This window comes from Ursus maritimus, unplaced genomic scaffold (assembly GCF_017311325.1).
Source record: "Ursus maritimus isolate PB19 unplaced genomic scaffold, ASM1731132v1 scaffold_2, whole genome shotgun sequence".
NCBI classification, from domain to species: Eukaryota; Metazoa; Chordata; class Mammalia; order Carnivora; family Ursidae; genus Ursus; species Ursus maritimus.
The window spans coordinates 103358236-103371640 of NW_024424452.1; the positions used below are offsets into that span (position 1 = coordinate 103358236).

Genomic DNA, 13405 nt, shown 5'->3' on the forward strand with positions numbered 1-13405 from the left:
TCCCGGGAGAGACAAGTAGAAAGCACGGAGAAAAGAAGGAAAAGACATAATATGGACAATTTTTTCTTCCTTAATCCCACCACTTGTCTCTTTCCCCAAAAGTAGCACTCCAGGCAAGGACAGACTTGGAGAAAATGCCTGTTACTGGATACTCAGGCCTGACTTTTCTTCCCAGTCCATACTCCAGCCCCGGCCCCTCTGCATGCGGGGCAGGAAGCTGTTCCGGGCTCTAGAGGGTCAGGGCATCACATGCCTCCAGAAAATGTCCCCTCTCCTCTACCGTGTGTCCCAGGGATGGGCGAAGTGGCATCAAGCTCTGCATTGGGGTCAGAGTCCTGGCCGGGAGGGAAGAGGTATCCAGAGGCTGCTAAAAACCAGGGGGGCCAGGCACAGAGCACCCCTGTGGCTGTCCTAGTTCAGCCCCGCCCTGGGAGGAGAGGTTCTGTGGGGAGTGGATGGGAGGAGAGGACGTACCATCTTATCGTGGACCGTGGGGGATGGTGGGTAGTTGTAGGGGAACAGTCCTGCAGGGACTGGTCGCCTGTCTCCCAGGTAATCATACTGGAAGAGAAAGGGAATTGGAGAGGTGAGGGGGTACGGCTGGGACACAGACTTCCCCACCAACTGAAGTTCAAGGTTAGGGATGTTTGTATCCTGTCCTAGAGCAGATGCCAAATTAAAATAGACGGCATTTATCCACTGTAATATCCTTGCATTGACCTGTCGGGTCCTCAAGATTTAAAAAGACAGAACCCTCTCTGCCCTCTAAACACAGGATTAGGGTTCCTGGCATGACCTGGGGACGGGCACCAACAGCAACGTTCCTACTCAGGGGTCAAAGCAAATCCCCCAGAGCAGCTCTCCCACAGACAGACCCGCAGGGCCAGTGGCTCCCTCGGGCATCATCATGGCTCCTGCCAACATACAGTGTGTGTCCCCGTGGGACACAGTGACCCCGAGTCCCAGATGCCCCCACACCTCCACCTCTCCTCCGCAGATGGGAGTAGGCTTCTGGGGGATCTCAGGGGATGAGGCAGGAAGGGCGGGCTGGTGGCTCACCTTGGGGGAGCTGATGGATCGCCTCATCACATAGGCAGCAGGGTCGGCATAGATGTCCTCACTGCGAGGTGGCAGGCGCTCAAACCGGGCACTGGGTGAGCGGATGGGGGAGTAAATGCGGGCACGGCTGTAGGAGCCCTGGCTGGGCGAGCGGGGCACAGAGTGGGAGCGGGGCTGCAAGGACAGGCGGCGCAGGGAGCCGGAGGTGGCATCCAGCTCATCATAATAGACTGGCTGCCGGGAGGGGGAGGGGCCGGGGAGCCAGACGGTGCCATCCTGCCGCCCGTAGCCCGGGGGCTCCTTCCACTCCCGCAGCTGGAAGGCAGGGCCGCCTCCGTTGCGGAAAGAGTGGCGCTTGTCCTCCAGCGCCCAGGGTGGGCTGATCCGATCATAGGCGGGCATCGAGCAGATGCTGTCGGGCCGCACCCCTGGGGGGTAGTACTGGTAATCATCTGGGTACTGGGAGGAGTAGGGTCCATAATACTCAGGGACCCTGCGGGACACGGGGTAGAACCTAGAGGGACTGAGAGAGAGACAACATTGTAAGGAAGCCAGGCCCCCCCACCCCACCGCTGTGCCCCAACCCCACCTCCGGGTCCTCCAGCCTAGAGCAGGGTGTGACCCGGTGAATGGCACCCCAGGCCGACCCTGGGAGCCCACAGAGGCAGCCACTGCCTGGGCACTGACTCTGACTTGGGGGAGGTAGTGGGGTGCAGGGAGAGATCCCTCGACACTTCCTCCCTCAACCAGCAACCTGAGGCTGGGAATTTCACATTCCGAGCTTCCGTCTCTGTCTTTCTAAAATGAAGTAGCCCTGGGGAGAGACTTTAAGCCTTCTCAGCCATCTCTGAGCCGGCATGAACCCACGTATCAGATCCTTTCCGGAGAAGTGACTGGCAGAAAGAGCGTACTGGGCACTGGGGAGGGCGACAGAAGAGGGACAAAAGGGCAGCTTCCCTGGCTTGACATTCTCATCAAGGAAGGGACTCATCCCAAGTGAGGCGCTCTCCCGGGGGCAGGCCAGACGTCCCAGGCACCAGAGCAGCGGCTGTGAGCAGCCTTCCTGCGGCTGTCACCTGCGTCCCCTGTGCTCTAGGGAGCTGCCCACCCCCGCAGGGAAGGAGCGGCAGCCCCACTAACCTGACACATGCTACTGGGCCCAATACATGTCCTCCAGTATTTGCAAGCCCGTCACCGGACAAAGGAGTAAATGGGTCTAGAGGGCAGAACTAGGATCGTCGAGGGACAACATTGTTCCTTTTCCCTTTTCTTAATTGCATACAAAGACTTTCAAGTAATTCGAGCCATTTAAAACTGGGGTGAGTTGGCTTGGCGGCTGTGAGCTCGTGGTGGCAGAGACGCTGGGTGGCACCAAGGGTGTCGTAAGAGGCCAGACACACAGACAGCTCGCTAACTGGCATGACTCAAAGGCCCCTCCCTCTGAGCATCTGCATGCCCCCTGGGCACCCCGCATCCTCGCGGAGAGGCTCTGGGTCCTCCGGCCCTGTCTCTGAAGACTGTAGACAGGACAGGAACCGGGCAGGGGTCACACAGCTGGGGGGCAGTAGAGGATTTGGACAAGCTGGCAACCCTGGGCTGGAGGGTCTTCCTGGTGTCCCAACACAGCCTGGCTTCCAGAAGATTTCTGGCAGGGAAGGCTGTGCATGTGACCCCCCGGCCCCAGCCCCTAGCCGTAACACCACCCCAGCTCCGCGCCGGCGCCCCACCAGGACTCACCTCCGAAGGTCGTCAGGCGGCGGCACCCCGCGGCGCAGGTTCACCCACTGCTGAAGCTGGTTCATGGAGCTCTTGCGCTGGGCGATCTTGTCGGGGTTGGCACGTGGGGGGAAGCTCCGCTGGTGTCCCCCGCTCTCTGAGTCCTGAGGCGGGAAAGCTGTGCTCGCTGGTCGGCTTGGGGAGCTACACTGCCAGCCGTTGGACTGAGCGGGCCGATCCCCTCCCCCTGGGACCCTTGGGCCCTCGGGGTAAGGACTGCCGGGCTCCGAGGCTGGTTCCGGTCCGGCTTGGATGCCGTTGGCTTTCACCAGAGGCTCGCTCTTGACTTCGGGCCTCTCGGGCTTCCTCTCGGCCTTCTCGCAGCCCCGGCCATCACCCTCCCCTCGAGTCTTGGCCTCGGGCTCGGGCTTCGGGAGGCTGTTGTGGGTTGGCTGGTGGTGGTGTTTGCTAGGTGGGATGTTCTCTGAGTCTGGCTTCTCGTGGCTGCAGGACAGCAAGGGAGATGTTGTAGGTGACCCCAGCCCGGCACAGAGCTGGGCAGGGGGTGGTAGACCGGGAAGGAAAAAGGAGTGGAGAAGGGTGGGCAGGAAGATAGCAATGGGAATGCGATTCAGTGAATTGCAATTTTGTTTCCTAAATCCCCCCCATTTTGCTTTCTTGCTCCAGCCTGGGCCATCAGTACAAAACATAGTCCAATCTTGCCTACGCACGGTTTGCTCTCCACGGGTCACTCTCTGCTCCCTTCTGTTGACCTGCATTGAATCCAGCCTTCGGAAGCTATGGCCAACACTGACCTCCCCCAGACTTGGTCTCCTTGGCAGGCTGTCTCTGCTGCAGCCCCCCAAGCTCCACACACACTCTACCAAAGCTTCAAAATGGCAACTGTCCTTGATGTTTCGGCTCTGGAGGCTTGTTACGGGTCAGCCCTGTGTCCTGTAGAAGCTCCTTAACTTCGGCCAGCCTTGGGCTCCTTGTTGGCAGGGTGGGTGTACCAGTCCCTCTCCTCGCAGGACCGTGAGATCAAACGCGGCAGGTGCCTCAAACATCCCCGGCACAGAAACATGCTAGTTCCCATCTCCAGAACAAGCTTCCTCCAGGACCGACTCCGTCAGAACGTAAGCTCCGCGAGGCAGGAGAGCGTAGACGTGTCTTCCCTTGTTTTCCTAGCCCCGATCCGGTGCCTGACACATACCTACTTACAGTAAATATTTATGTACTGCATGAGCAAACTTCTGGAAGTTCGCCCCTCCGCTGACGTGAAGATGGAATCTCGTGACAGTGTTTTCCCTGTGGCTTCCGAAATTCAACATATTCAAGCATTCTTGTTGCGACATTGCCTGGTAAACACTCCTAACACACTAAAATAGACTTGGAGACTCTCTAGACTGTAAAACCTCCTCCTTCTGGATCCCTGCTAACGTCTACCTCAAGACTCCACGTACTCAGTAAAGACAGGCCCCGAGGCTGCAGGGGGCAGCGGGTGGGGAAGGGGACGGGCCGCCATGGGCTGAGTGTTGGCTGCCCATCCAGATTTCACAGCCACCTCATGAGGGAGGATTCTAACTGCTGTCTTCGAGGAGAGGAAATTCAGGGTGAGAGGGGTTAAGTGACTCACGCTGATGTCACAGTGTGGGCAAGGGGCTGAGTGGGGATTCCAACGCGAGTCCACCGTCCTCCAGAGGGCATGGGCTTAATGCACACACGGCCAAGACAAAACGAGTGAATGACCCTGGTCTTTGGCTCCTGGCCTGGCCCCGAGGGAACCTGACTTCTCTTTTGGCCTCCACCAGTCCAGAGAGAAGAGGAAGAGCCAGTCAAGGGAAGAGAGACTCCAGGCCCGGAAATCACTAAGCCAGGCACCCTGCTACGAGGCAAGGAGCGGTTCGCATGTCCTCAGAGGTTCCAGTCAGCACACTGGGCTCGGGAGGTGGTCGAGTGGGGTGCCTCCTCACTCCTCTTTCTCTGGCACGCCCCACACCCATGCCCAGGGCCCTGCAACTCACCTGTGACGCACAGCTTGGGGCACGGACTTCTGGGCTGGGGGAATCTGTACTCGGGCAGCCTCCCCCATGGCCTGGATCCAGGCCTCCTGCTCCTCGGGGCTCTCGGCGCTGAAGAAGTAGGTGCGGACCCCGGCGTGCTCGGCCTGTGGGGAGAGGCAGTGCGTGGGACTGGCCCCGGCCTCATCCACCCAGCACGCAGTCACCTGTAGGGAGAAGACAGCCACATCCACACAACAGGCGGTCAGGCAGGCCGTTCCCTTGACCCGGAGCTCCCCCTCCCCCCCCCAGCTCGGAGCAAGGTGAAGATGATAGCCCCCACCAAGTGCTCCAGCTGGCACACAGGCTAGCTCGCTGGACACCACCCGGCGGTCCAAGAGCCAGGTAAGCTTACCTGCCCCACCTGAGGTGATTAGAAACAGGAAGGACGATTAGCACGCCCACTCTCCCATCAAATTCCATCTTTGATTTGAAGGGCAATTATTACCCCATGTCTGGGAGAGATGCCCGCCACCCCGCCCCCGAGCACAGGCCACTCTTGGCCCCAGCTCGGCCTCTGAGGAGGTAGTACTGTCTCTCCTGCGCAGAGAGACAGCCAGGCCTCCACCCCTGGCGCATGCAAGGGGCATGCACTGACAGTGAGAGCACGCTACCTAGTTGGCGGCCGCGAGCAGGTGCGGTAGGCGGGAACCCAGAAGAGAGCTCCTGTCCAGAGGAGGGGTCCTCACGCAGTCAGAAGGAGTAGAAGCAGAGAGCAGGTCAACCAGACACCAGAGGGAGAGACAGAAGATGACGTGGCAGGAATATTGAGGAGCGGAGGGAAGTGGGGAGCTACTCAGATTACCCCCTTCCAGGGCAGCACGCAGCAACGCCCAGGACGTCCCGCCAAGGGTGGGGAGTGGAGAGCTGGCCTGGAGGCAATTGGGGCTGTTGGCGGAGAGGATTCAGGGCATCCCAGGGCTGATCCTACCTCTGTTCCCAGCCAGGTCTGCGGCTGCAACAGACTTGGGTTTTTGATCCAGCCTGAAGTGATGCATCTATCTAATGGGGAGGGCTCTACCTGGAGAAGCTCCAGGTTCTTAGGCCACAAGGCAAAAATGCTGTAGAGCTGAATTCTTTCTGGGACCTCAGCATATTCCCCAGGTGAGACCCTCAGTCTCCCAGAAAAAGCAGGTAGCCTGGTTTACCCCTCTTAATATGAGAAATCCGAGTGATTAATAGTCTCAGATGTGAACCTCCCTTTGGTCTCTAACCCCTTGGGTGTGAAATCATGCGTCTCTAAGGCTTGGAAGGAGAGAAGACGGGGCTCTCCTAAGCAGCAGTGTCGAATCCACACCCTCCAAATGCTTTCCCGGCGGGACCCTCGCTCCTCTGTACCACCCTTCCCCAGCACATGATTCCTTTCTGACGGGAGTCATTACCAGTGACATGTCCTACTTCTCTGGGAGTAGAGATGGGCCTCTTTCCTCTGGATCCTGCCTGTCCCCACCCTCCTGCAGGGGACTCAGCTTGTGGGCAGATGCAGGGAGGGGCTTCCAGCCAGCAAAGCTGTAAGGAGGCATCTGGGGGTGGAAACTGCACAAGGACACGGAGAGCTGGGGCCCTGGCGAGCTCTCTGGCGTGGAGGACACAGTGTTGTCATAGAGAAGAGGGAGACAGAGGCAGGACTGGTGGGTGTGACCTGGGGCTGGTCGGAGTGGGCAGCAAGTAAATTAATTTGCTAGTGAGCACCCTGTGCGTGCAGAGCTCTGCTCCAGGCACCAATCACAGGAAAACAGACATGCTCTCTGCACTTGAAGAGCTCACGGTCAAGCTAGAGGACAAAACATGCCTACAGGGAAACAAGGAGAAAGCAAAGGCACAGGAGCAACTGCTTGCAACAGGGGAAGGCAGAGGGCCTGGGGAGAGGCGGGCCAATTGATGGGGAGCGGGAGGGGACACCAGCCTGGCCCCACGAAAGCGGGCCACAGAACCGAGGGAGGGAGCCCAGTGCAGCGAAGTCCACTGAGCCCCCTCAGGGCTGGTAAGGAAGAGGTTAAGGCGTTCAGCGGTAGGCTGCGCAGGACTAGTGCCCAGCTCATTATCAGCCATCCAAGAGTTTCACTTGATGACCGCCACGGGACAAGCCTCCCATCTGTCTCTGCTCCCCTCCCTTCCCTGGGGAAGGGCCACTGAATTGGCACAGTCAGAACCCTTTGTGGACCACTGAGCATGGCCCTTGGAGTTGGGTTTTAAAGAGGCACTGCACTCCTCAGGGGAAGGGGAAGAAGGAGAGGGGCGGACAGGTGCAGAGAGCTGGGTTTGATGGGTGTGTGTGTGTGTGTGTGTGTGTGTGTGTGTGTCAGTCACTCGGGACGCTGATGAAATGCCTACGGCTGGCACAGCTGCGAGCTGGATGGAGTGTGGATGTGTCTGTGCACAGGTCTGGAGGGGAGGGCGAGACAGGCTGTGGGGCTGTGTGGGTGTGTGTGCGCAAGTGTGTATAGTAGGACTGTCTGTTGTTGGTGAAACAACCTGTTTCTGCGTCCCCGGCTAAAACCCGGCTCCCTGCAGCCAGTTTTATTAATTGTTCATTCTGTTCACACCTCCGGCAGACAGGACCCTGGGAGGCTAGGAACTAACTGCGTGCCGAGGAAGCCCCTCCTTGTTCCCCAGAGCAGCACCTGGGTACGCTGCCCTCCTCTCTTCCACGGTCAGGTGACCAGAGTCTGCAGGACAGGAAGGGGCAGAGTCTCTGAGGTCCTACAGGCTCCGATACTGACCTGGCGTTACCTGCAGTTCCCGTCCTCACCCAACACCATAGCTTTAGGCTTTCAGGGACTTGGACAGCCATTCTCAACTAGGGGAGGGCGGGCTTTGTGCTAAAGTGCAGAGCCGGTATCATAATTTTATATTTGGAAATGAAAAGGAGCCTCTGGTCTCTGCATCACAAAATACAAACAGGGCACAGGGTTTTTATTGTTTTTAATGGGTTATGAATTTTTAAACATGGAAAAATACCGGCCCGCGATGAGCCAGCTGCAGGCACATCTTTGATGGGCGGATTCCCCGGGGGTTCCGAGGCAGCGACCCTGAGCAGGCACGTGAGGCCCATCTTCCCGTGCTCCTGTTCTCCCCACCTACGGTCTGCGTGAGGTTCGCCTTTCTCGACTGTAATCAAATGCAACTCCTCATTTTCTCTAGCGATTGACATCTGAGGAAGTTTGACTGGGGGTCTAGTTCCCTGGGCCCAGGGTAGGCAGAATTGCTTCCTAGAAGGGATGTCAGAACCCCACCAGTCCCCAGCCCCTGCCTCTGCTGCCAGGCCATTGGACAGAGGGTTCACGGGTTCAGGACGTAAGTACTTCTCCCCCAGGAAAAACCGGGGTACCACTAAAGCCCGTCTCTCCCGGCCCAACCTGAGGAGAACCACCCAACTGACTCCTGAGATAAGAGGAGGTGGCCTCGATAGAGCCTGGACGGACTCCAGGGGCCACTGCCTACTCCCTCCTTCCACCACCACTGGGGACTCCTTGGGGAGGTGGCTCAGGAACCTTCTCCATTCCTTCATGCTCTAGAATGCTCATTCCTTCTTCCTTTTCCTTCTGCACCTGGCCTGGGAGAGGAAGGCCAACTGACCTTAAAGGTGTGTTTCCGGCTGATGTTGTCCGAAGGCTGCACCGCAGCCACCCGGAAGCTCAGGAGGGGGATGCTACCCAGGATGCTCTCCTCCTTCTCATCTGTCGGGTAAACAGAGGCACAGGTGAGCTGCGCGTGCCTGCTGAGTGCGCGTGCACAGAGAGAGCGGAGCAGTCTATCAGCCCTACGACGATAAACAGAAACACATCTGGGTGGCTCATCTCCTCCTGGTCAGGCACCAAGGGCTGCCACACACCCGCGTGCAGGCTGTGCTCTCCACAACACAGAGAGGCACACTCCCTGCAGGGGGGGGGAGCCCGGCGGCCCTGCAGACACCATTCCAGATGCTGGGACTGTAGAGGCAGATGAGAGAGAAGTGCCACCCACCCTCAGGAAGCTTACCTTCCGGGCCGCAGGTAAACAAATAAGGAACAGCTAACCTGATGGAGGGTTTGCTATTCGTCAGGCACTGTTCTAAGTTAAACACCTTAATGGCTTTAACCCCACCCACGATCCTATGAATAGGTACTGCGATTACCCCATTTTATGGGTAAGGAGGCGAGACACAGAGAGGTTAAGTAATTTGTCCGACGTTACTGAAGTAGAGAGTGGTGGACTGGTCTTTGGACCCAAGGAGTCTGACTCCCAAGCAAGTGTTCTTTTCATTTTTTTAACTCCACCCCCCCTGTGGGGCTTAAACTCACAACCCCAAGATCAAGAGTCTCACGCTCTCCCGACTGAGCCCACCAGGCGCCCCTCCCAAGCAAGCATTCTTAGGCACTGTCCTAGCTATAAGGCCTCCCCACACAAGACAATTCCAGCAGGGTTACACGTAATGGGATAATAATGGGATCGGGCCTGGCAGAACGGGCAGTCCCATGTTCGGCTCTGGCTCCTCTGGGTAATTGTTTCTAGGGTTCTCCCAGGCACCCAGCAGCTTGCTCGGTCCTCTCCTGACAGGGGTCTGCCTTCCCCTTTATGGCTGCCGCATCTCCACAGGCAGACACGCCCCTGCAGAACCCCTTGGCTCTCTGGTCCCCACATCAGGCTAACAACCAGGTTCCTATATAATTCATCCTGGATCCCCAAAGGAGCCTGATGGATGAGCTAGTCGGGACCCCAGCTGTCAGCAGGAGCCACAAAAGGTGGGGGTGCTCTGTGGAACAGATGGGGGGCAATTCCCCACTTCCCTGGGATAGCTCTTTGTTCCCAAGGCTGGAAACTCTGGAACACCCTCCATTAGGGGTCAGAAGAAGTCTCAGGGATTATAGACTCAAGAGCTCCCCTTCTTCCCTTCCTCCTCACTCACACAAGATACTCAGCTTAAGGTCCAGCCTTCTCTGTGGGGTCAGCATGGCACCCAGAGGAAGCTCAAAGCCAAAGGACCAGGAGGAGCTGGGGCCGGGGACCCAGGGCTTCTTCAGGAAAGCCGAGGCTGCCATCATCTGGAGGTGATGGCCTTCTGCCTGGTAGTATCCAGGCCAGTGTTTACAGGGTCTCTTAACAGCATCTCCCAGTGGATGGTGGCCCCCATCACAATGCCCTTTGAATTCACAACTTTTAAGTTTCTCCTCACAGACCAGTCCCACAGTCTGTCCTCTGCAGAGACCCTGGCTTTCCTTCAGCTTCGTTCAGACCCTGACTCCAGCTAGCCCTGGGTCCCAGAGGCCCAGCGCCAGGGGCCAGGCCCAGGCAGAGTCTTCTCCCCCAGTCTTGGGGGTTTTTTCTGAGGCTGGACCCTGTCTCTGCAGCCCCTTCCGATGTCTCTTTATGGGGTTCAGGTGGCAGCGACCCAGGGCACAAGGACAGCAGCATTCTGGAGGGGTCACTGGGTACAACCTTTGTTTGTGAAAGTTAATGATTCACCGAATTGCTCCCAGGACGCCCAGAGAAGTCAGGGCTCTGCCATTTCCAGGGCACGGAGGAAAGGAAACAGCCGCTCCTGCTGCAGAGCCATCTTACCCTTCTCTTCCTGTGGCCCCACACCATGTGACAGGGCCATCCCTGTCCTCAACCTCACCAGCTCCCTCAGGACCTCCTTGACACAACATCGCTGTACATTTATTTTAAAAATTACTTCCTAGAGGCTGCCTCACCCAAGTTATTAGGTCTCTCTCTCTCTTTTTGAGAGGCTTGGGAGTGAGTCTTGGGGCAGGCACAGAGGGTGGAAGCTGGGGGGATATTCACTTCAACACTGATTGAGCGCCTACTGTGTACCACGCGCTGTTTAAGGCACCGTGGCTATAGCAGTGAACGAAACTGAGATTTCGGCCTCCGTAGGTCGGCTCAGACCCTCAGGGGAACGGGAGATGAACACACAAGCTCTGACTGGTAGGTCACCTGCTAGCAGGGACTGGGGAATTTCCTCCTCTTCCTCCTTTTCCTAGCCCATCCCCCGCCCCAGGGCTCCACCATCGATCGCAGGACTGTCCTGTCTGCCCGCTGTGTCCCTCAGCAGCACCTAGACTCTGCCTGAGACCTGGTGGGTGCGCGGTCAATGTCGCTGAATGTGAAGTGACTGAGTGACCGCGTGAGCAAGCAGGCTCTGTCTTCGTCCCACGGTCGGTAGCGCCCCACGGCTGCCCGAGGCGATGGGGCAGATTTGCAGCCCCACCCCCACCAGTGTCCACCGACCAACGCCCCCCAGAGCAGAGGCTGGCGATCTGGCCAGCCCCAGGAGAGGAGGCAAGCTCACCTTTGTAGTAGAAGAGGCAGCGGTCGACCAGGACGAACCAGCGCTTGTTCCACTGCTTAACCCCGGAGCTGGCCTGTGGGGTGCGGGGAGGCAGAGGGGAGGGGCTGTGAGCTGGGCAGGGGAGCGGGGTGCGGGGGAAGGAGTGTGGCACTAATTATAAGGCCATCCTGCCTCTGGTCGCAGCTCTGCCGCTACCAAGTGGCAGCCCACCCCCTTGAGACCTCAGATGCAGGAAAGTGACGTTAGATGATTGTCTGTAACCTTCCGGTTCCGCCATCCTGGGCCTCAGTGTCCCTCCCAGGGAAGAGAAAAGGGGTGAGAGGTGAGCCAGGATGAGTGGGCAGAGGGTGGGCAGGGAGGGTGGCGAAGTCAAACTGGGAAGAATTAGTGGATCCAAGAGGGACCTCCAGAATGAGCCAGTGGGTTGCTCCGACGGAGTGTGCGACCCAGCCTATTTCTGTCATTCCATCTGCCCATTAGGAGACCTGGCTGGGCTCCCAAATGCAGCACTCATGTTTCTGTGTGATTTGGGGAAGATACTCAACTTCTCTGAGTCTTTATAAAATTGGGAGATTCACTCCCAGAGATACAACATACCAAAAATAGGACACGGGAGGACATACCAAAACATGCAGGGGCTATTATTGTAACTACAGAGGAGCCAGAGTGATGAGGAAAAAGTGGGCGGACAGTGGAGGAGGCCTTACCTGTTTGAAGAGCCAGCCCGCCTTGGTGACAGGTGCATTGAGATTTCGCTTCATGGAGTGTGAGCGCTTCCCAAAGGCGATGGCCTTGCGGGACGTTCGGGTTGCCTGGGGAGACAGAGAAACCCACCTGACTTTCTTCCTCCCCTCCTCCCCGCTCCATCTGCAGTGGGAGCCACCCTTGCTGGGGGCTATAGCTCTCTCCACGCCTGGGGTGCCCTCACGCTTAGAGGGCCAGGTATGACTCCTGGATCTGTTCCTAACTCAAGGGCACACCTTTCCAATTCTTTGACTCTTTTTCTTATCTCTAAAACAGGGCTCAAAATAATAGTCTGACCTGTCTCACAGTGGTACGGATTCTGTCGTTGTTTTAAGGAGAAAATAAGAATTCTCATTTTCCTCCTGGGCTATCTTTCTTCTACTGTCCTGACTCCCTGCCTCTCTCATAATGCTTTCTGGAACCCGCACAAATGCCAGTAGATACCCTACATCATCATCTCTCGGAGTCCTGCTCACTCTCAAATGTACATAGCACAGAGCAGGGAAGACACACAGGGGTTCCTCTGGCTCCTTATTGCCACATGGACACTGTCATCCTTCCACATTCTGGCTATAATCTCTCTGGAAGCACCGCTGATCTTCCACTGTTCAGCCCTTCTCATCACTGTCAGCTTCTAGATCATTCCTTCAGAGTCTTAGGATTCCGGTATCAATCATCTTCATTCTAAGTCTGGCCATCCCTGTGGCATTGTCCTTGATGATGACTGATCCAGCGCCCTAACCTGTAGTACTGTGACAGCCACAATTCCAAAATCAGCCACTGCTACCCCGGCACTCACTCCCACAGCTGCACCCACATCTTCAGCCCTGGTATTCCCATTTCCTGATGCCATCCCCTCCTTTGGGCTTTCTCACTCAATACTCAATACCACCAGCTTTTCTACTGGATTCCCCAGCTCCTCAGTCCTTCCCTTTTTTTCTGGGCCCATTAGCCACGTCCTGGTGGTAGTTATTTCCCCACAAAGCCCAGCTGCACGTTGGGGTAGGTCACCGACCCTCTCAAACACCCCATCCATTCTCATTGCTGGAGCTTTTCTAAAACTCAAAATCCCAGAGCAATCAAATTATCCCCTCCCTGCACTCTCGGCCAGATTAGGGCTTGTGATTATGGTTCCGCCGTATGGATGAAGCCAGCACAGAGGGCCCCCCCCCCTCAGCCTGGCCCAGCGGACCCAGCTCTGCTCCACGGAGATAATCCAGGTTATCAGACACACACTTCCTCAATTTCACACCCTTTTACCTAGAAAATTACTGTCCTCACCACTGTCACCTCTTTCTCTCCAATGTCAAAAGAAGAGGTGTCGTCCTCCTTTTCAAGCCTAACACGTTCTATCTGCCATTTCCTGAGATTTTGCTCCATGGATAATTTTTTCTCAAATCTCTTCAACCTTACCTTCTCCGCTAGCTGCTTCTCCTGAGCAAACACGCTCATCCTTAAAGCATCAGCCTGTCTCTGTCTGTCTCTCCCCTCCGCCAGCTCTCCCTCTCTCTCACGCGGCCACATCCACCGGAACTGCCCCTCAACCCTACAC

The 13405-nt window shown here is 57.1% G+C and overlaps 1 protein-coding gene across 1 annotated transcript in view; it reads right to left on the minus strand.

Moving 5' to 3' along the window:
• The window catches only part of PLEKHA6 (pleckstrin homology domain containing A6), a 50806-nt gene that overhangs the window by 21326 nt on the left and 16075 nt on the right, over positions 1 to 13405 (minus strand). Inside the window, exons 4-9 of the mRNA XM_040636496.1 lie at positions 11817 to 11921; positions 11110 to 11182; positions 8415 to 8515; positions 4800 to 4942; positions 2797 to 3279; positions 1060 to 1582 (exon numbers count right to left, since the gene is read on the minus strand). Coding sequence (XP_040492430.1) covers positions 1060 to 1582; positions 2797 to 3279; positions 4800 to 4942; positions 8415 to 8515; positions 11110 to 11182; positions 11817 to 11921 — 1428 coding nt within the window. The remainder of the gene's footprint in view (positions 1 to 1059; positions 1583 to 2796; positions 3280 to 4799; positions 4943 to 8414; positions 8516 to 11109; positions 11183 to 11816; positions 11922 to 13405) is intronic.